General features: G+C 41.2%; 1 protein-coding gene across 1 annotated transcript in view; it reads left to right on the top strand.

The window, feature by feature from the left end:
* The window catches only part of TMEM163 (transmembrane protein 163), an 87,374-nt gene extending 69,008 nt beyond the window's left edge, over positions 1-18,366 (top strand). Inside the window, exons 6-8 of the mRNA XM_053948246.1 lie at positions 12,760-12,871; positions 16,134-16,275; positions 17,208-18,366. Coding sequence (XP_053804221.1) covers positions 12,760-12,871; positions 16,134-16,275; positions 17,208-17,268 — 315 coding nt within the window. The 3' untranslated portion in view covers positions 17,269-18,366. The remainder of the gene's footprint in view (positions 1-12,759; positions 12,872-16,133; positions 16,276-17,207) is intronic.
* The last annotated feature ends 4,026 nt before the right edge of the window (positions 18,367-22,392 follow it).

Below are 22,392 nucleotides of genomic sequence, written 5' to 3'. Positions count from 1 at the left end.
AACACAACACCACACAGAAACCAAAACTCCTTCCTTTCAACCAGGCGATGGAGGCAGAGCTGGAAAATCAAAAAGCCAAAATGGAATTCCATCTGTTAGCAGTGCAGATGACCTACTGGGTCCTGTGTTCTCATGGAAACTTGCAAGGAGCTGGGCAATTCCAGAAGCTTGTTTTCAGCAGTTTATTGAAGTCTGGGTGACGATGAGTAGCACAGCCCATGAGTGAGCACGTTACTGAGCTGCAGCCAGGTGCATTGTTTGACTGCAGGTGATTCATGTGCTCTTTGCATTTTACTTGCCCTCTTTTCCAGTCTTCATAATTTACTGCCTCCTCAGCTTTGCCAGCATTATAGCACATGGAGTTCACCAGCCTGGTTCTGTCAAAATGATCTGGGTTAGCTTAAACACTTTCAGTAGTCAGTTCTTAAACCCAATCAAAACATTTTGACAGAACTGGGTTGGGGAGTGAGCATGGGGCATGTGCCAGTGAGGCTGAAGAGGAGGCAGGTGAGGGTGGGTGAAGACCCTGCTGTGATGGTCAGCTAAGGGACAACTTCTTAACTTGTCTGTAGCCAAACAGTGCAAACTGGCTGCAGTTTGACTCCTGTTTAGTGAGAAAATGAAATATATAGTTCTGACTCAGTGAAGGAGAAGGGAAAAGGGAGGTTACAACTGTAATTCAAACACTCATTTTTGTGAATTTTTGGTAGTGTATATCAGGTTAACTTGGATGTCTCAGTCTAATTCATTGTGGGCAAATGCTCTAATAATTCTCTCAGTAGGAACAAAAGTTTAAAAGTCGTGTCATCTCTATCTCACTCTTTCATCATTACAAGTTCTACCTACAAGAGAGGGCTCTATTTCTGACATGGGGCTAAATGTCTCATATTTGGATGGTGAACATTTTTTATGATTTGCATTTCATGATTTTCATGATTTTTACGATATTGTACTTCCTCATTTTTAATGTTTTTAAATGCAGTCACAGAAGGAAAATACATGGAATCAGACCTATAAATATGGATGGGTAATCTTCTTCCTGTGACTGTTCTCACTCAGCTAGGCACTCAAGTACTACCAACAGTTTCAAAGGATGTACCTGGCAAGGCACAGGCTGTGGATGACTGGTGGCAGGGTCAAAGCCACACACACAGACCTAAAAGATTTTCATACCTGGCAATTCTGCCTGGAATGTAGGTTGGAGCATGGGACAACAAGAGATGGTACTTTTGTTCAATGTCTCCTAAATGACATGGCAAGAATTTTAATTTCAAAGCCTTCAGTACATCTCCCTGTGGGAAACTGATTCAGCAAGGTTTGTGTGACAGGTGAAATATCTCTGTGCAAACTCAGAATAACAGTGAAAAATGGGAAGGATCAGAGGACAGCACCCCTGCTACAAGTCATGGCCAGTGAGGTATAATGCCTAGGGGTTGCCAGCATTAAAAATAATTGGGGGAAGAGGATGTTGTTGAATAGAAACCTTTCCAGTTGCCCTAGCTGTGCCTGACTGTGACACTGATTGCTCGTTGCTCCCTTAGCTGCTCTAAGCAGGAATTGTTGTTCTTCTCAGTTGTTTGGGTCTTTGTTGATTGATTGGGCTCCCAGCAAAGCTGCACCTGCCCAGGCCATATCATCAGCATCTGAGCAGAGGGGAAATCTGCTCAAATTTCATCAGTAGGAGGCAGAAGTTTCTGCTTCTGCTCCTTTATCCAGGGTGATGTTTTCTACTTCTTGGGCCACTGATGAATTAATTGCTAATGGTACTAATTCCTGTAGTACTTTACCATGTAATTTGGTTTTAATGTATAGATATATATCATATATGTAACAGGAACAGTGTCTTCTGTTAATAGTTTTTTGCATTGCAGTGAAGTAGCCAGTTTTGCATCAAAATAGTGACCTGAAATATTTTCTGGTGGTATATCTGTGTTACTGGGATTTGATATTAACTTGCTATTCTGAGACCAGGGAATTATCCTCATGGTGTGAGCAAGAACAGAACATTAAGACTAATGAGAGGTAGTGTGACTCCACTGGTGTCCCAAACTGGTATAAAACTGGGGTGAAGGGCTCAGCACTTAATTAAGAGGATCTGTGCCTCAACAGAAGTTTAACATGTGAGTCAGAGTCGTGTGATTTTTTTTTTTTTTTTTTTTTTTGGTACAGTTTACATCCTTATTGCCTTTTATTGCAGCAAAGGTCATTGAAGATGTGGGTAATTTTTAAAGCATCTTGTGACATTTTAGCTGTGTGACTTCAATCTTAAGGGAGATAATGTAGCAAAAACCCAGCAGGAAAATGTTGCTCTTAATGTTCAGATGCTGAACACAAAGTTGGTACTGTCAGCCTGCGAATCGGGATGGTTTGGAATGCACTGCTCATTGTGGGGATTCAAGATTAACCTAATGATGATGATGATGATGATGATAATAATAATAATAATAATAATAATAATAATAATAATAATGTAAAACAACATGACTAACTGCATTGTTCTCAGAGCTATAAAGTCTCTTTTTATGTCTTTATTTCTGGTAAAATTCAGGAACTTTGTAATAATTTCTCTTGAGTTCATTTTAAATTACACAAGTTTTGGAGAAAATACTATGATATGGACAAGTTTAATTTTAGAAATTAAACAGACTGGGTACTTAAGTATCTGCTTGCTAATTGTAAAGAACTATGACTAAAATCCTAAAAGCAGAGTCAGTAACTCTTGAATGATTCTGGATCAGTTATAGGAAGTTCATTGTATTTCTTGCTGCATATGAGATACACTGGTTATGTATTTGTCAGTTCTTAATATGCACATAGAAAAAAAAATCATTGGAAAGATTTTGTGAATTCTTTGATGTAGAGATTCTGTTGTCCTTAAAGTGAATCTTGAAAAAATTGCTTTCATGAAAATACTAGCAATAAGATAAAATATAAAAATCATGTGATTAAGAAATCATTTGAAGTATTTTCCAAATGTTTTGAACAGATATTCTTCTACTTACGTGGACACTTAGAAACAGGAGTCTTCTGTATTGTTGTCATTTCATATGATGGTTTCAGGTGCAGGTCTGGCTATGCTCAGAAGGATTCAGAGAACCAGGAAGAGAATGACAGGTTTACTGCACATTAATGGCATTTCGACCTTGACTTCCCCATTCTGTAAGGGGCTTAAATGCCCACAGATTCTTGCTAGACTGCAGAGAGGTTCTTAATTTACAGGGCAGGAGTTCATGGGTAGCTCAGTCAGGCATGTTCCAGTCACCCATTTGAATTCTCTTTTCTTCCATGCTGAGTGTAATTTTGTTGAAACCCTGTGAATGACAGTACCCTTGATCTGCACTGGCACAGGAGGGAGGACAATTAGAGCTCCTGACTTTCTGTATTTCATAATACTGCTTCTGCCTTCCATTTCTGCTTCTTGTTTGTGTTACCTATTGCTAGGTAGTAGATATTGCTAGTAGGTAGTGTTATGTCACAACACAGGCTTTCAGCACAAGCAGTGATTTTGTAATTCTTTTGAATGCCTCAAAACCTTGGGAAACACAGAAAATAGTGTATTTCTCCTTTTGGTTCCCTAGCTTGATATACTAAGGACTGTAGTTAACTTTGGCATAGCCTGTAAGGCAGGATATGAATCACTAGGTAGATTAATTAGTTTAAAATAACTTGTCAGAGTTTAATGAGAAGTGTTTGTCTGGAATTTCGATTTTGGTAGCGTGTGTATTTCCTACAGACAACAGCAACCATGGCCCTGCTGGCCCAAAAGGCCCAAATTTGGTTTTCAGTTACTTTCTTCATGCCTTTCTTTTTAATTTTATCTCCATCTGTAGATGAGGAAGCCTGGAGAGCCCATGGAATTCAAAGGATAAGGGTCACCAGGGTTTTATGCAATATGTTCACTTTTGCAAATTACTGTTTAGTACTGAATTGATATTTTTAGAGAACTTTAACTGTAGATTTCATTTCCTGCAGTTAGCAGCAAATCCAGAAATTGTCATTATTAGGTAAACTTAAGGTTTTCCCTTTGCACAGGACTTTATATTTATATTATAATTAAAAAGAAGCCTGCCCTGAAAAATGATATTCTGTGTCAGGAGAGTTGGCCAGACAATTAATTATGCACTTACTATATAATTCTGTATTTTTATGAATTATACATCTCTTAACTGTGTGGAAAAGTTCATTTTCAAGCAACTGAGATATAATAATAATCCTCAGTGTTCAAAACACAATCCCTTTTGGTTTTTGTGATGTAGAGCAGTGTTCTTCAACAATGATCCATAGAATGGTGTATGTCTTGAAATGAATTATTTAATGAAGTAATGAATTTCAGGGTTGATGATAAAGTAGATGTTGGAGAAATACTGCAGCTGAAGGGATCTGTTTGTCCAAGAGGGCTGGAAAATGCCAGTATTGAATATGTGCAGTGAGAAGTGGAATGCATCTTTCTTTCTCCCACAGTTCTGAAGATTTTTACATTACCTTTTGTGAGCATTAAAAAACATATGGTGGGTCTCTGATTCTTGGAGAGAGGAGTAAATGAGGAGAGTAGAGTTTTCATGTCACTTCCAGAGGGGATTTGTCTCCCATGTAACCTCACCTTGGATTTGTAGAGATGCTTTATTTTCCTCTGGAGGCAAATTTGGGTGTGGGAGTGGAGACAATTTCTGCCAGCACGTACGTGCCAGTCGCTTTGTCGAGCTGTGACCTCCATTCTCACTTGCCCGAAAATATGTTTAATTAAAGCTTCCTCATTTTGAGAATTTAGAGATGTGGTGACATTTTCCACTTGCCTTGGAGCACGTTTGGAAGGAATTCTTGCTGTTTCTCTCCTACTCTTGTATCTCTAGAATGCTTCAGGTTTTGGGTAAGATTCCTGTACAGGAGCTGTTTAGAGCCCGCACCCTGCCCCCAGCCCTTCCCAGGATCTTTCAGTGCCACAATCAAACCCCCAAAAATATGGAAAGATCACAAAACCCAAAGAGACCAACTTTTATACAGGAGAGAGAGGTGTGCCATTGATGTGTGGGAACATTACAGCTGCAAATTCCGGTTCTTTTCTGTGTTCTTGTCCTATTTTTTATGTAGCTGGAAATTTTTTATTTAGCTGGGAATATTTATTCTGTATGGGCCTGCTTCAACATGACATGCTGCAGTTATTATTTCAGTTTCATATCATGATCCCTAAGGAAATATTTTTCACCAACCAGATCTTTGACTTTTTTTTCCCCCTCCCTCTTTTTCTTTTTTTCCTTTGTTCCAGCAGTTGATGAAAGTGTTAGATGAAGTAGGCCAGCTGCTCTTCTTTCTGGAGTGTTCAGAATTAAAATTTCTGATAATTTTAGCTCTTGTTCAATACACCTGAATTAAAAAGCTAATCACTAATTGACATTTGGAAGAGAAGGTCTTCATTTTTGTTTACCCTTCAGGTTAACTTAAAATGAATATTTCTCAGATCATGTAATTTAAGATGGGTTTTTTCCTACAATGATGAGTGTTGAACCTAAAATAGCATAATTTCTTCTTGGCTCAGAAATAATTTACTGAGCTCCCTTTCCCCTGGCTATGAGATTCAGAATATTTCCCTTATTGTTACTTCCAGCATTTGTTCTCCAACCTGTGTTAGCCATAATAAGATAATTCCCAATAGGGGAAGGAATTACCATTCCTTTATTGGTGTTTCAGAGGGCAATCCACAGCCAATGCTGTCCCTGAGGATTTGATACACACACATTTCACTACAAATAAGAAGGAATAGTGATTTTGCATACTGTTGATGACATGCTTGGATTTCTGGGTAAATTTTAGTGATTTTTTGACATTTTATTAATATATTGAGAAAGGAATCTGAAAATCCTTGAGTGTAGGTTTTGAGCATTGTTTTGCGTTTGCATTTGCTGCTGTTAGTGCTTGCCAGCTCTGTGATAAAAAATCCTTTATCATTTGCCCCTTTACCTTCATCGTGTCAAGTACTAGATATTCTGATGACTAGTACAAATATAATTTAGATGTGAATGATGTGCTTTATTTTGACCATTGCCACAAAGAATTTGCAGACTTTTTCTTGTTTCTTGAAGAAGGCTCAAAAAGCCCAACCCAACCACACTGAGACTGTTATAATTTCACCTGGGGTTGTAAATCAATATCCATTTACTATTCAGTTACTGCTTGCATTTCCCTGGGTAATAGTATAACACATGTAATGTCAATGCAGTTTGGCATTTGTCCTCATTAGTATGGCAAAGGACACTATTTTGCAAGAGTAAGCAAGCATCATGCAATATTTGTGACATTTCCTGCAGAACAAAGGAAAGATGTAATCAGTTTGGGTATGAAGGATGTGCACCCATCTCGTGTGGTGCCTCCAATGCTTTTATAAATGAAATCTCTTGAAAAATGAGGCCATATGTTATTTTATTGTATGTTATTGATTACAGCTGAAAAAGGAAGGTAGGGGTGGCACAGTGTACCTTTGTGAGCTCTAATTGATTTATTGGTTTAATAGTTTAAAATAAATACATCATAAACATATATTCAACAATGTCAGCAGTTGAATTATAGGCCAGTAGCAATATAACAAATAACACTTAGGATTATATACACATATGTCCTTATACATGTTTCCCTATACATTTATAAACCTCATATATAATTTATTGCTTGCCATTTCAAATCAAAGTATCATATACATTAATTATACATTAGAATCTTGCTTTATAATTGTTATTTCTATCTATGGCTTGGAGTTTGGCCTAAAAAACATGTGCTTCTTGCAGGTTGTTGAGAATGTTGTGGATACTTGAAGAGTAAGCCAGGGTTAGGACAAATGAACAACTACACATCATTCTTTGCTTAGGTGAAAAGCCTCATTTCCAGATTTTACCAGAAAGAGATTCTTCCAGATTTTATAAGAAAGAAAAGGTGGTGGCTGCTCCCCACTTGGTGGGTGATGTGCAGTGCATTGCTTATCTTGGCTCCCTGCTCATCGGAAAAATCAGTCTCGCTCCTCTGAGGGTGGACAAATACAATTTTAATTTATGTTTCATAGCTTTGGTGTTTAAACAGTGTGGATGAATTCTGGGAGAATGGGAAGCATGACTGATCTAATAGTTAAGCAAACCCTTTGCAGGAGTCCTAAGGTCACCTAAGAGAGTCCTCTGCAGCTCCCAGTCCCTCAGCTCCCAGGCCCCCGTGCCTTGCCATGGCATCCAGCACACCCTGTCTTTGTTATCTGTTTCTTGAAAAAGCATTCTGTGCTGTGGGATTGCTTTGTCACACCAAAGACAAGTTTAAACATTCATAAGATTTTTTTTTTTGGTACTAATAATAGATCTTTGTATCTCCATGTGAAGAGACTGTCTCCTGCTTGAGTCAGAGACTGGGCTGTTGGTTTGTTTTCTAACAGTGAAGTGCAATTAAAACTCATCCCTTTTGAAGCTTGCTAGTGAGAGAGACCCTCTGGCTTCCCAGGAGCTCCCTTTAGACTGATTATATAAACTATTTATTACTTGGGAGAAAGTGTGATAGAGATTTGGACTTTTCTTTTTTTCTTTTTTTAAGTGTTTGTATTAGAAACATCTCTGTTGCTCTCTATATAGTAACATAATTCTTCAGGGGAAGAAGAGGGAGTCCTTTTTGACTGAGTAGCATGCTCTGCAGAGGGGCTTTTGGTGATCCCAGTGTGCCCAGATGACTTGGCAGCTGCTGGGGGAGCTGGAGGAGGAAAGGCTGTGGGAAGTGTGAAGGTAGGGATGGGAAGCAGGGTAGGAGCAGACCCTGGCAGGTGCTGGGGAGGATGGTCACCAAGCACCTGGACTGAAGAAGGGTCATTGCTGGGTTCCAGGAGACAGATGGTGAGTTGCAGAGATGGGCAAAATTAATATTTAACAACACAAACTCAGCTCAGTTTGGGCCAGCCATGACTTTGCTCCTGCCAACACCATCTGTAGCATTCCAGAAACACATCCCTACCTCCTCAGCCAAGAGGAGCCAGGCTCAGCAGAGGAGAGGCAAAACACTGTGAGACACCAGTTTCACTGGAAAGGGAAAAAATGGCATGAAAAAGGCAGTACCAGTAATTCCCAGCTCCTGAAGGAGTGTGGAGGAACTTTTGGCTGGTTCAGAGAGAGCAGAAGAGTGGAAGGAGGTCTGCAGCTGTTGGGGTGGGAGAAGCAACTTGTTCTGGGATTGCAGTAGGATGAGTGACCAGGAAAGGATGGAGCTTCCTCCCATATCAGTGAATCTTTTGACTCCACGCTGTAGAGTGCAGGTGAAATGAGAACATTTTTACATCTCAGAAGCGGAAGGACTGTAACTAAAGGAGAGCAGGGAGAGAGGAGCTGGTAGAAATAGTACATGAAATCAGGGCAAAGTTTTAGGGTCAGAATTAGCAATATGCATTCTAGGGAAAGATTAGGAACACAAATTAGCTGCAACTTAGTTATTAGGCTGGGAATTGGGTTAAAATAATTCTACCTAGTAAGCCAAGCGCTGAAGAATCCATTGAGGTTTTTAGGGTTTTTATTTTTTATTTTTTTACATTCTTCAATAGATTCAGGAAGAGATCCAAGTTGCAACATAAAAACCAACAAACTTTTTCTTAAGCCATAAGAGTACTGCTGCTTTTGGTGAAATCCTTGAAAGCAGGGACAGAACTGTTGTGACAGTTTTGCAACCCACTCTTCTCAACTGCACAGCTGGGGACAATGCATTTGGATAAAGTGGAGGAAAGCTGCCTGCTGACTTCTATTATTCCTTTCTTAGGAATAGTAAAAGAGGAAAAGATTTTATTCCTAGGAAAGCTTTCTTCTGGGAAAGAAAACATAAAAACACAGTATAAAACCTAGCATAAAATAAATCTTAAGTAGGGACATTGTAGCTATTAAAGTGCTGTGTAATGAGAAGGCAAGCCAGGATGGGCACCTTGCTTTATGTACAGTGCTGGTCCATATATGAAGCCATCTAATCAGATATAGGTGTCCTTTAATTAAGGTTTCATGTACAGTGTAGTAGCAGTGAGGGAATATGATGAAAAGAAATGGAAAAGGAAGGCACTTTATTTACCACACTGGGAAGCCTTTATCGTATGGAAATGATCAGAATTTACATTTTTATCATCTGTCACAATTTGCTGCTGCTTTAATTAAAATAACACCAAGGACACGTCGGGTGAGCCTGGCTGGATGTGCTCCGTGCTCCTAATGACTGTCAGATGGGAAGGCAAGGGCTACCGAGAGGGCAGGGCTGCGGGAAGATCCGGAGGGAGATGGTGCCAGATGGCCCGGCTTATTTTATTAATTTAGATCTCCATTACGGCTTTTCTTCCCTTCATCTCTCCAAAGGATGACTTCGTTTGATGGGAATCATCTCACAGCCGCGGGGTGACGCGTTTAACTCTCTGGTGCCCGCGGCGCTGCAGCGCAGCGCGTTTGTCACTCGCGTGTCCCCCACCTCTGCTCCAGCGCAGGACTTGGCCCACAGCAGCCCTCCCTCGGCTAATTCATTGAATCCTGCTGTCCCAAACCACTTCCAGTTGCTTGGCAGCAAAATAGTGCCAGGACAACGCTGGGAGGTGTTTCTCTTCTCTTTCACCTTCACGTGCTCAGGGAACAGCCCGGCTGTCCGTGCTGCTGGGCATCGCCACTTTGGGCTGCTCTGGTGCGCCCACAAAACCTTCTTGGCACCAGCAAATAGCCTCACTCTTCTTCTTCCAGTTCTGGGGCGCCCGGACACCCAGAAAGAACAGAGAAGTACTGAAAAAAAGAGAGTTTGAAAGGTTTTTTTTTTTCCTTCCTCTTGGTGCTCACAGCCGCGCTCGGTTCGTGCGGCATCTGCCGCCTCCCGGTGGCTCCTGCGAGGAGCTGCGCGCACAGGAGCTGCTGCTTTTGGGTAGCCTTTAGAGATTTTGGGAGTTCTTTAGAGATTTTGGGTGTTATTTAGGGATTTTGGGAATTGTTCAGAGTTAAAACCGGGAATATCGCCTTCCGAAAAGCTGTTTGGCACAGCCGAAATTGTCTGCATTCAGAGCAGGGTTTTTTTAATTTCTTCCCCTTCTTGCATCCACAGTGATAACAAAGGAGCTTCGATTTGTTTGGTCTTTTGCTTTATCAGTGGTTATTGGATTAGTATTGAGAAGAAAATGAGTCTTGCTGTGACACTATTGTCTTGTGTATTCAGTGGGGAAAAAAAAAAGCCAAACTTAGAAACAATTTCTGGATCCTGAATATGTATCCTCTATAAAAAAACCTGTTCAGTAATTCATTCAGAAATCTGTATTACATTTAGGTCATTCTTAGATTCCAGTAGAGTAGCTAGACTCATTTTGATCATTACTGTATAGCACAACAAATAGCAAGATACATTTCCACATACTGTGGCATTAGTGACAGGAAAAACACTGAATTCACCTCGAAAATTTGTGGCACACCATGACAAGGAAAAAAAAAACCAAAGAAAAAAAGCTTTGAATAAAGTGCCATGAAGAGGGTGAAACATGATATGATAGCACAGGGAATAAGGCATTGCATTTTCAGGATTCTGAATCAGTAACTGGAATTTTGAACATCTCTCGAACAATATTCAAAATACCTTGTATTGTGATCCACAGATTTTTTTCTAAACTATGTCAATTTGTAATGGTTTTCCAGTGCATTCTCAAGGATTTCACAGGTGTAGGAAAACTGCATTTCATCATCCCAAGGCTGGCAGTGACACAACTGTCCATAGCAAAGTGATTTATTCTGTCACCTCTGCTGGGCCTGCAGTGTCCAGCTCTGTGCTGGGGACAAAGCCTGTGCTTCACTGAGGGGGAAGGCAAAGATAAGAGGTAGGGATGTCTGGGAGGAATCAGAGAGTCTTTGGAGGGTCTGTGGAGTGATGGGGAAACAAGGGATCTCATGTAGTCCTTGTGCCATGTGAGACACAAGAGAAATGTTGGAGCACAGCATTCTGCTTTAGATTATTCTGAAGCCTTACGCTTATGCTGTATATAAAATATTAGGTAAAATATTAGATGAGATTAGATTAACTCACCTGAACTTGTTTGGCTATCAGAATGAAATATTTGGGCACTGAAAATACACATTTTTGAGAAAGATGCATAAAAATTAGAGGCATAGTTTTGACAAGGATCTCAAATTTTGAGTGTTTTTTGCAAAGCTTGTCCAGACTTTTGAAGCTTTGTTGTCATTTCAGACCTTCTGAGAGCTCCCAAATTTCCTTGTTAGATTGACAGCAACCAAATATTACCACTATTTCCTTAGTCCTTCTCTAGCACTTGGAAATTGCCTGGATATTTTTCAGTTGTTCTCTTAAAATAACTTTATGAATGCTTTTTATCCTTCCTTTACCCAGTACTTGACTTCTGTGTTCTCATTTTTTCTATTTTACTCTTTCCCTCAGTACATTTTGTCTTAATATTGTTAATATTGTACCAGGTCTAGAGAGAATGAGCTCATGATGTGAGTGAAGTAGAATTTCAAAATCATACGACATACAAAATTGTATAAAAAATATTGAATGATTTATTTAAGAATATGAGTACATTATACCAGCAATCTAATTCTCAGTATCTTTCTAAGCAGCTTTCAAACCCATTTTTTGATTTCTTTGGGTTTCAAATTGCTGCTAAAATAATGAAAATGGATGGAGCTGCTGGTGAATCATCCTGACAATGTTTGGTACCAATGGGGACTTTTACCAGAGTGTTTTCATCAGGAACAGGGTCTCAGTGGCACTGGCCCACTTAGACCTGCAGATACAATTTAAAAAAGAATTCTTGCTATTTCCTTTACTTGCACTGGTGTTGCAACAGCTTGAATTAAAGCTTCTATCAAGAGTAATAAATGAATCTAACTCAAAGCTCTGTGGTTAGGTGGCAGGCAGGCTGAGAGCTGTGGATTTTTCTGCAGCCCATGGGCTGAGGTACCTCAGGGGGAAGAAAGCCTTTAGGCACCTTATTGCAGCATGTCAGCACCCAGCAGTGTCCTCCCAGCCCAACCAAACACAAACCTGTCAGCAGGAAGGGCTGGGGGGCTCCTGATGGCCTTTAGAGAATGGTGTTAAACAGTAATAACTTACCTTTCTTTGCCCTGCACTGACACACAGCCCTCTCCTGAGGGAGCCTGGGGAGCCCATGTTTCACATGCAAATTAAGCAATGGGAATGCTTCTGTGAAATGGAAGTCCATGAAAAAATTTGTTTTCTATGAAAGAGCTAAACCTTACTTTGCTCATCAGCATCAGAAGTTTTATGGATGTAGTTTGAACCAGACTTTTGAAAGATGAAATGAAACAAAATCAAACCAAGCCCAGAATCAGAAACAACATAAAATGGTTATTTCTTACACCAAGAATCAATATTGGTCTGGTAAGTGGGATTCTATTTTCAAGCCTTCCTCCTGCTCCTGCCTATGGGGACTTCATTACTGCTGGCATTAGGCATTGGATGGCCTGGCAGTCTGCACTCAGCCCCACAGGTAAATATAATCTCCTGACTCTGAGGAGGCTGGGTCAATTCACAATTTGTTGATTGGAACTGTCATTAATTGTGGCTGCAAAAGCAATTGCAGGTGACAATACAAGCAAAATAAGCACCAGCTGTTGTGGAAGTCATAAGGTAGGAAATCTTGATCTCAGGTTGTGTTTCTCAGTAGCACAAATAATTGCACAGTAATTAGTACTATTTTTCATTTAATAGGTGAGACATGACCAGAAGACATACTAATGTCTGACATCTCTTTTTTTTTTTTTTTTCTTCCAGGATGATTTTCTGTATAGTGTCTCTGTTCTAAGTGGAATCCTTTGCACAGTCTTGGCAGTAATCAAATTTATGCTGGGAAAGGTCCTTACAAGCAGAGCACTGATAACCGACGGTGAGTGTGACACTGATCCTGCTGCTTTTATAGACTCTCCCAGGGACCCCTGCTTGATGACAGCTGTGAAAGAGCAGTGAAGTAAGGCAGTCACTGAGAAATGGGAGAAAACCCAAACCCAAGCCTTAGAACAGTCTGTGGTACCACTGGTCTCTAGCACAGATAGCTCAGCTGAAATGGAATGCCTGGTGGAAGGCAAACAGTGAATGTGTGGATAGTAAGCAATAATAGAGTTGGAGGTAGAGCAGATAATGGATTAGAGGTGTATTAGACAGAGGTTAGGCTGCAGCAGGGGGATGTGACACCAATTTACAGAGCTTTGGTTAAGTCACCTCCATCCTCACTGCCTGTGCCTGGTAAAATCCTGAAAGCTCAAATGAAGCAAAGTCTGCTGCAGAAACACTGTCTGCCTTGAGCAGGGATCATCACCAGCACCCACAGTGCTGGTGGGCATCCCTTTGGTGTCATTTGTCACCACAGTGCTTTCCCTGCCACTCAGCACAGCTGCTGGGGCAGGGCAGGTGTGAGACAGAGCCCTTCCCTGCCCTGCACTCCTCTGGCCCTGCTGGGGCTTGGCAGGGTGGATCTCCTCCACTGCATCCTTGGAGCACCTCACTGCCACCACTGCATCCGCCCGGCACCTGACTGCTTCTGGTTTAAAGGGAGGTTTGAAATCATGCTTTAAGAGTAGGTCCAGATATTCCTCTTACTGACAGGGCTCAAGCTCCTGAATCCTCAGGAATCCCAGGGATCTGCCCTTCAAATAGGTAAGGCCACAGTGATTGCAGAAGTTTCACAGCCCCCTACAAATCTCTCTCAGTTTTATCTGCCAGGGCAGTTTGAAATACTCAGTAAACAGACACTGTAGGGTGTTCATGATTCATGGGTTATGGTACCTAAATTATTTTACTCTTTGCTACAGATTTCACTTTAAGGAAATTCAATTCTCAGCTTACTCTAGAGATACATAAATTTTACTTTATTTTAAGCAAATTAAACATAACATTTTTTCTGGATGATGTGTGATAGCACGTATTATGAGTATCTCTATCATCCCACTTATATAAATTCTTCATGAGTATTTATATTTTAAATCTGAAAGATGCAAAAAAGGCATCAGAATAGCAGTGAGGGGGTTACAACTAAGCTATTGACTCCCTGCACTTGGGATTCTCTCCCAACAGACTTCCAGCTCAGAGATCTTATTCTTTCCAATGGGCTCTGCCACTTTAGACTTTTTAAAACAAAAATATCTCCAACCTGCAAAAAGGATTCTGGAAAGGATGCTGGGAACTGCAGCCCAGTGAGTCTGACTTCCTTCACTGCCAGGGTGGAAGTGGGACACGTTGGCCATTTGAGAGCTGTGCTTAGGCAGGCAAATGAGGAACCCTCCCTATAAAAAAATGTAGCTTAGTTTTGAAACAGAGCAGTTTATTCAGCCAAAATATTAACTGAAAATTCCTAAATAACTCCAGCTCTGAATTGTTCTCCTGTATGACAGAGAAATCTCTTTCCCCATAATTACATCCTCATGCTAATGATACTGCTTCTGAGCTGGAGAATGCTCTATCTTTGATTAAAAAAATTAGGGAAAAAAGTATACAATTACCTCAGCCTGGTTTTTATCTCTCTTCTCCCCTTTAGAACTACTTTAGAAAATGTAGGAGGCTGATCTTAACATGTGTAGTTAAATATCTGCTTTCACAGGATATATTTACATATGTACTTGATTTATTAACGATCAGGAAGAGACAATGTGATTCAGCAGCTGAGAGAGATTTAGCAGTCCCTTGCATATCTTTTTTTAGTGTTTTCTGTTTCCTGCTAATTTACCTCCTGTGATCCCTGGCTCCACACCAACAAACTGTTTTGAATGAAAGGGTCATGAATTTTTCTTCCTAAAAAATAGGTTTATTTTCAGAACAGCAAGTTCTCTTTTATGCATGTCAACCTCCATTAATTTTTTTTTTTTTTGAATGATTTTGTTTTAGAGTAGGGCTTAACAGCAGTATCTCTTTAAATCCTAGATGTATGAATCCTAATGAGGCAAAATGTCATTTGTACAATTTGTTTATAGCAAAAGCTCTTGGCCTTTTGGGTAATAAAAATAGCCATTTCCTGCCTTGAATTTCGTGACATCCCAGAGGGCAACTCTGTGACAGTCAGTGATGTCAGCCAACTTTCCTGTAGGTTTTAGGTACCTGTTTCCTATCCAGATTTAGCCACCTGCTTTTTCCTGTGCTGGCCTTACACTCAGAACAGTGTCTGGACTAATACCTGCAGCCATTACATGATTTCCTGCCACATCAGCAAGGAAAGGTTTGCCTGAATGAGAGTCAGGAAGGGAAAACAATTTCCTTTGCAAGTAGCTTTTAAATTATTTGGAACCATCAGCCAATAATGGCATGAAAATGTTTTATTCTTTTGCATGAATCCATTGTGCTGATGGATTCTGAATTAAGCTGGAGCAGGGGAAGTAACACTGGTTTAAAATTCTAATTATTAATTTTTATTTTATATTTGTTATGTCTGTAGACACAATTTCAACATGAGTTAGCAGTATAAATGAGTAAATAGACAAAGACTGGATGTGAGAGGTGTGGGTCAAAGGACAGGCTCAGGAAAAGGGGAACTGCAAAAACCTGGCTAAGTCCTGTAAACAGCAGCTGGCTAGAGCTGACTCACCAAGCAATAAAGAATATTTCAAGTTTGATATTTCATTTGTTATCTAGGTTAAACAGTGTATGGATCTACCAAATTAATGCATTCTCAGTGACTTTTTTTTTTTTTTTTTTTTTTGTGTAGAACAACAGGGGTAACTTTTGGGTTATTGTGGAAAAAATCAGAAAAAGGGAATTTGGAGTTAAAAAACAGAACACAGGGAATGACTTATAAAACCCCAAATCAATAATTAATCAAACAGGAGTTGAATGGAAAAGGGCATTAATTTTTCCACTGCAGAAAAAAAAGATGGGTTAAAAAAAAAAAGGAATCTAAAAGGATGTTCATTACAATTGTAAATAGTAGATAAGAAGCTACTGTGGTATATCTAAAGCATAAATAGAAAATATTACTAGGATTATCCTATATGTCATCAGCAATGTCTACAGCTCTAAGCAATAGTGCCAAGTATGTAAATAAATGTATGGAATGGGATAAAAACTCCCAAGAGAGGGCCTTTGACAGGTCACTGTGCAAAACCATTTTCCTTTCCATGAGTTCCTGGCGTTCATCCTTTAATTATTTCTTTTTCCCCTTCTAGGTTTCAACTCTCTTGTAGGTGGAATAATGGGATTTTCCATCCTTCTTAGTGCAGAAGTGTTTAAACACAATTCTTCTGTCTGGTACCTGGATGGCAGTATAGGAGTGTTAATTGGACTTACAATATCTGCCTATGGAATCAAGTGAGTATCTCCTGGGAGCAGCTGGGCCCTGTGTCCAGCAGCTGGGCTGGCCCTGAGAGGTAGGAGGTCACAGCCTGTAAGAGTTTAGGTAATTGCAGTGAAATCAGTCCCTGGAATTTATTAGACCAGCAGCCAATGCTGGAGCAGAGTGTGTGGAAAGGGTTATAAAGGGCTGTGTCCTCCACATCAGCTGGAAAGCAACCAGGGCTTAAAAAGAAATTGGAATAGTTGTAGATTTTTGTATACTTGAAATAAAATATCTGAAAAATAACCAGAAATGATGGATAAAACCAGTCCTCCTTGCATTTATGGCACATTTCTGAGCACTGCCTTTGGATTAAAGGAAAGGTGCCCAGGTTTTAAAGAGGGATCTTGCTATTGATTTCCATCCCAGCCCCACCTTTGGCAACTTCTGAACTGAAGGTTCCTGCTCATGTTTCAGATGCTGTTTCTCTTGAATTTTAAGATGCTTTCTTGATTTACACCAGAAACAAAATAAAAAAAATCAAATGGAGATCTGCCATGCACTTCATTGCTGCCATAATTTCCCTTGACTGCATGGAACCTAAACCAAATTTTGGTCTTTATCCCTTATGGCTTATATGCCATAAGAAAAAGCTGGAGATGGAGCATCTTGGTTGGAATTATGCCAATTGAGAAGCAGCCCTTGGCCAGGCTGCAGTCAGTTCTCAGCTGGAAGCTGTGTGGGTTTGGCTTTTTTTTTTTTTTTCAACTTGGAAAATTCAATTAACATTTTAATGGGAAGTACCACTCTTAAATAGGTCAGTATAATCACAATTTCCACTGTAAAATTAACTGTTCTGGAAAACTGTAAAGGCTGTTACGCCACCTGAGCTCTTTTTTATTCATGAGCATTTAAATATTCAGTTCTGGGGCTGTCCTGTGCATGATCCCTTGTGCTCTCCCTGCAGGCTGCTCATCGATATGGTGCCCAGGGTGAGGCAAACGCGCCACTACGAGATGTTCGAGTGAGGGTGCTGCCCTCTCCCTGCAAGGACTGTAAAACCACAGCGTCCTACGTCTTGGCAAGTGGTGCCAGTGGTATTTTCCTGAATATGCAGTTTGTTTCCCCGTGGTCTGTTTCTGTTGAAGTTTGTTTGAATGGGAAATCTCTCTGTAAATCTGGCATATTGTGCACACTGCTTGCGATTCAGCCAAACAGCAGCGTTTTGGTTTTTTCTTTTCTTACTTATTTCCAGTATGCTATTGATTTCTGTGACAATAGAAAACATGCAGTTTGCAGCTTGAACCAGCTGCCATGTTGTATATTCCAGAGTGAAAGTGTTCTCAATGGTGTGGTAAGCCTGTGGGTAAAGAAGTGCCAGTTTCAGATTTGAGTTTTGGATTTTTTTTTCCCCCAGCCTGTATTTTCCCAAACACATGCTGTAACAGGAGTACAATCCTTGCTAACCTCTTTGACTAAGAGTATCTTACATAGAGTCTGGACACCAAGAGCTGTGTTGCTTAAAACACTTAAGTAGCTACTTCCACCCTCTTGTTGAAATAGACACCCCAAAAGAGCAGGTACTGCCCTTTCTGTGATCAGAGAGACAGTGCATTTTAACCCCAAATTAACTGAAACGATACCTCTTCAATTTAAATTCTATTTTTTCTTAATGAGACACTGTTCATAGCTTTGCATGGACCAAACAAGCACACACAGTATTACTGTACAGACCAAAACCAAAATAGTCATGCAGGGAAGAGGAGCTGCTCAAGGAATGGGATTTTCATCTCCTATTTTGCCATGTGCAGCTGTACCAGCGTGTGTGACGTTGTGGTTGCTCTGTAGTTTGACAACGGCACAGCAGTGGCTCAATCTCGTGGTGAGATACAGATCTATTTATTAGATTTAGATTGTCCTGTAAAGTGTTGCTCACTTTCCACCACACATCTTATATATTACTTAATAGCAGGTTAAATCATCAAAGAATCTTGATGTATAATCAATAAAACTGGTATCTATTTTATACAGTATCTGTAAGTAACATTTGAAAACTATTTCCAGAATGTATCATAGAACAAAGTCTTCCTGTATAGCAGCCTATTAAACTGGATTCTCTGGCTATAGCCATTTTCTCTTTATTTGATGCATTCCAGGTCTGTTTTCACAACAGAGAATCAGTATTGTTGCTTCTATTTATCACAGATGAATAAAGAATAGGACAGACCACTGTAGAGTTTGAAATAAGGCCATGGTAAGTAGGTGAGTAGCTAGAAATGCCCATTTCTAGTACATAACAATAGACTACAAATAAGAGTAGATGTACAATTAGACTGATCAGTGAGGGATGTACAGTGGACACTGGTTTTTTTCATAGGTGTGATGTTAAAACTGCATTTCCCATCATCTGTGACTTGACCAGGTCCTTAAGGATCTCTAGTAAGCCCACTCCCACTGATATGTGTTGGAAGAGACCCCCCAGTGGTTTCCCTGACCTGGCAGTACCCATATGAGAGTGACAGTATTGGAAAAACATGCCTTGATACAGGATTCCTCATGACATAATGAAATTTGCCCTGCTGCTATCCTTTGTTTTCATGTATTTTGGATCAATTAAGTTTGTATAAGTATTTGTATGCAAAGTGGTGCTATCACTGCTGATGCTGCTTGTGCCTTGCTGTCACAGGATGATGTCACTCATCTGTAAGGTGACAAAGGAGCTACTTCAGAGGAGCATTCAGCAAGGACTCCAGAAGGACTGGAAAGTGTAGGACTGCTCACTGTACTCAGCACAGGTGGATTTTTAAATATCAAATGCCACCCCAAGACCCTGTCTCCCTGCACAAGACCTTAATGTGTTCTTATACTTTTGCTTTTCCCATTATGTTTCTTCTGTCACACCAGTTCCATGAAGGGAGCTGTGAGCTGGTATCTCCTCACTGATTAACAATGTTTGTCAGGCATTTTCAGCCTCAGAATCACAGAGCCAGGGCCTGAACCTAGCAATATTAGACATTTCATGAATTTGTTAGTTTTCTTGATACTTTTGCCCTTTTACCCTTTTGCACCTCCCTGAGGGCTTCATTCCTACTCAGTCTCATTGCTAATTTTGAGAATGACACTTGCGAACTACAGAAGTGCTGCTCCCCAGGGCCATGCAGCCTGTTTGTAGCCCACTGCTGCAGAAAACTGAGAAGGGACATGCTGGTGGCTGAACTCCTGATATAACCTTTGCCACACCAAAGTCCTAAACCACTGAAAGCATGCAGGACACTCAAACCAGCACCCAGCTGAAACATTAAATAGTTCTGTTAGAATGCTGAGTGTAAACAGGAGCACAGATGTGCTGCTTGTGCACAAAGGAAGGTTAAACACTCAGTTAATGAAGTTTCACACTTCCTTCTGGAACTCTGAATGTTCTGAGGATGTTTCTGAGTACAGACACCTGAAAAGGAGATGTGGTTAAACAAGTTAATCATACTCTTCTTATCAGATTAATTTAAACCAATTGCAGTGAGTTTTCAGTTACCACAGGTGCTTCAAAGCATTGCAGGTAAATGCAAGAAAATAACAGAAATACTTGTGATACTTGATAAAGTCCAGGAAAAAATGATTCTCAGAAATGGTGATAAAGCCAGCTGGCATCAAGGAGACTCTGTGTGGTATGTGACAATAACAGAGAAAATAACTGCTCATCCGTCTCCTGTGACACTGCTCGAGCCAGCCACCCTCAGAGGGAACAGTTTCTATATGAGTTTTCTTTATTAAATGTCAGTGCCAGTTGATTTTTTCCAACTATGAGATGGCAAGTGTGCTTCCAGCTAGGCTAAGGGAAGGTGGACTTTTCAAAAGCTGCAACAGCTCAAAAGCACTCGGACTAATCACCTGAAACCTGGCACTGGCCAGCATTAATAACCTGCCTGGTGATCACAGCAGCCCTCAGCACTGCCAGGGGCTCTTTGTTGTGCAAGAGGAAGGAGCCTCAGTGCTCACACAAGGAACAGCACTGGCCAGAATGAGGCTGCAAACTGACACTTATTAAAGTCTGGCCAAGCTCAGAATTGCAAATTAATCCCTGAAAGTGACTGTGACACTGAGCAGATGCTTTGAATCTGGCCATATTGTTCAGCAGAGAAGGGAGCTCAAAAACTCTGTCAGGATTACACAAGCTGCAGTCTTGAATCCCCAGCCATGATGCACACACACCAGGTAGGCATGGGAAATGATCACTTATAGCTGAAAGCCAGATTTTTTTTGAATCTTGATTGTTATTTAAAAAATCACCAGACTAACATCTGCTGCTGATTTATTCCATTTTACTTCTTGCTATAGTAGGCAGACCATAAATAAGAATCATCTAACCATGGTGGAAAATGAGCCTCAAAAGAAGCTCCCTGATGATGTTCCAGGAATGTACCTGAAGCAAAGATCCCAGACAAGAAGATCCTCAGATGTGGGCAAATTCAGCTCTAGGTATGCCTGCAGCTGGGAATGTACCATGAAGGTGCTCACCACTGCTAATGCCACGTGCATTTCTGCAATCCCAGCTGCCTGGGAAAAAGTGAAGGCATTTCTGGCATTCTTTTTTTGTGGGCCAGCTCATGGAGATGCTAGGCCACGGGACAAGGATTAATAGAATAGTTTGGGGTGGAAGGGATCTTTAAAGGTCATCTAGCCCAAGATCATCCAGTCTATCTATTAAGCCTTAATGGTATACAGACCAGGAATGTTTGCTCCCAGCCTGACAAGGCATTTTTCCTTGGCAGTCAGATAAAGAGCTAAAGAAGCTCCTTGAACAGAGTTTATCCCTGGAATTCACAGACTTGTGTAGATGCTTCACACAGGGGTTGCACATAGTTTTGCTATGCTGGCAGTGATTTCTCACCTCTCTGCCTGTGCTGGGTATGCTGCCACCGAGAGGAGCTGTGACAGAGCCATCCCTGTGCCTCTGGCTGTATTTATCCAGGACCAGGAGCTGCACAGGAGTAGCACACAAAAACACATTCCTGTGGCCTGGCATGTGGGGCCAGGTTATGCAATGTGAGAGCATAATTAATGCAAGTAACAGACCAGCCAGGGATGTTTCCCTCTCCTGTTCCCCCCAAGACTGGGAGCTGCTGTTTTCCTTTCAGCCACGGGATCAGTATTGGAGGTAGCACTGAACAGTTCCTGCTTTTTCCCTGTTCAGTGGGATCAGCTGCCCCATGGTGGGTACAGCTGCCCCCAAGCCTCCAGCCCACTCACCAGGAGCTGCAGGGGAAGGGAAGCTCAGAGTTCAGGTCCTGCAGGGGCTGGCACCAGCACCACCACTCAGCTGCAGGCAGACTCAAAGTACTTCTTCTCCCAAGTTAGTTTGGCAAGTAACTGGGAAATGTCCCATTTTGTCAGCTCCTGCTGCTGGCAGCAATCTCAGCACCCTTCTGAACTTACCTCTTGCTGACACAGGCTGTAGGGATTACTGTCACCCCTCACCTCACCACAGAGCAAGGAGTGGAGGCTCCTCTCAAACAGGCCAAGTGACAATGCCAAACTCCTCTTACTGGGCAGACCCATGGGGCAGAACCCAAGCACAGCTTGGGCTGATCACACCAATTCCACTCTCCTATGGAGGTGAGGAGGAAATTAAAGCCAGGAGGGGTCTCTAGGGACTTGGCAGCTTCCCTTCCACCATCCCCTGTACTTTCAATGGAAGCACCAGCTGTTACCTGTTGAGCCACCAAAGGCTCTCACCTTGGTACATTTTCTTTGGAATTTTTATTCTTTCAGCATTTTTGTGCAGCACTGGTTTGCTTTGACGTGTCTCTCCTCACAAAGGTGCAGGAAGCAGATGTCTTCAGCCAGGCAGTGCTTCCCTGAGGTCCTGCAGAAGCAAGGACCCCCGAGCCAAGGCTCCCAGCAAAGCAGGACACATGGTGAGACCAAACAGCTGGAGTCTGTTCTCTGCAAACTGTTCCCAGGTTTTTTTGCTACAAAGATTTACTACCCAGATTTCAGCTAAATGCAATCTCCACTATCAATAAAATAAAATAAAATAACAAGTCCTGACAAGCATAAACACAAATACAGGGGAGTGTGAGGCAGCAAAGTGGGTGCTCCAGCTCTTGCACACTGAGGGGAAGTGTTTTGAGAGCAGCACAAAGTCCCGGCAAAAC

The sequence above is a fragment of the Vidua chalybeata genome, chromosome 7 (genome assembly GCF_026979565.1).
Source record: "Vidua chalybeata isolate OUT-0048 chromosome 7, bVidCha1 merged haplotype, whole genome shotgun sequence".
In the NCBI taxonomy this organism is placed as follows: Eukaryota; Metazoa; Chordata; class Aves; order Passeriformes; family Viduidae; genus Vidua; species Vidua chalybeata.
This window is presented reverse-complemented; position numbering and strand designations above follow the sequence as displayed.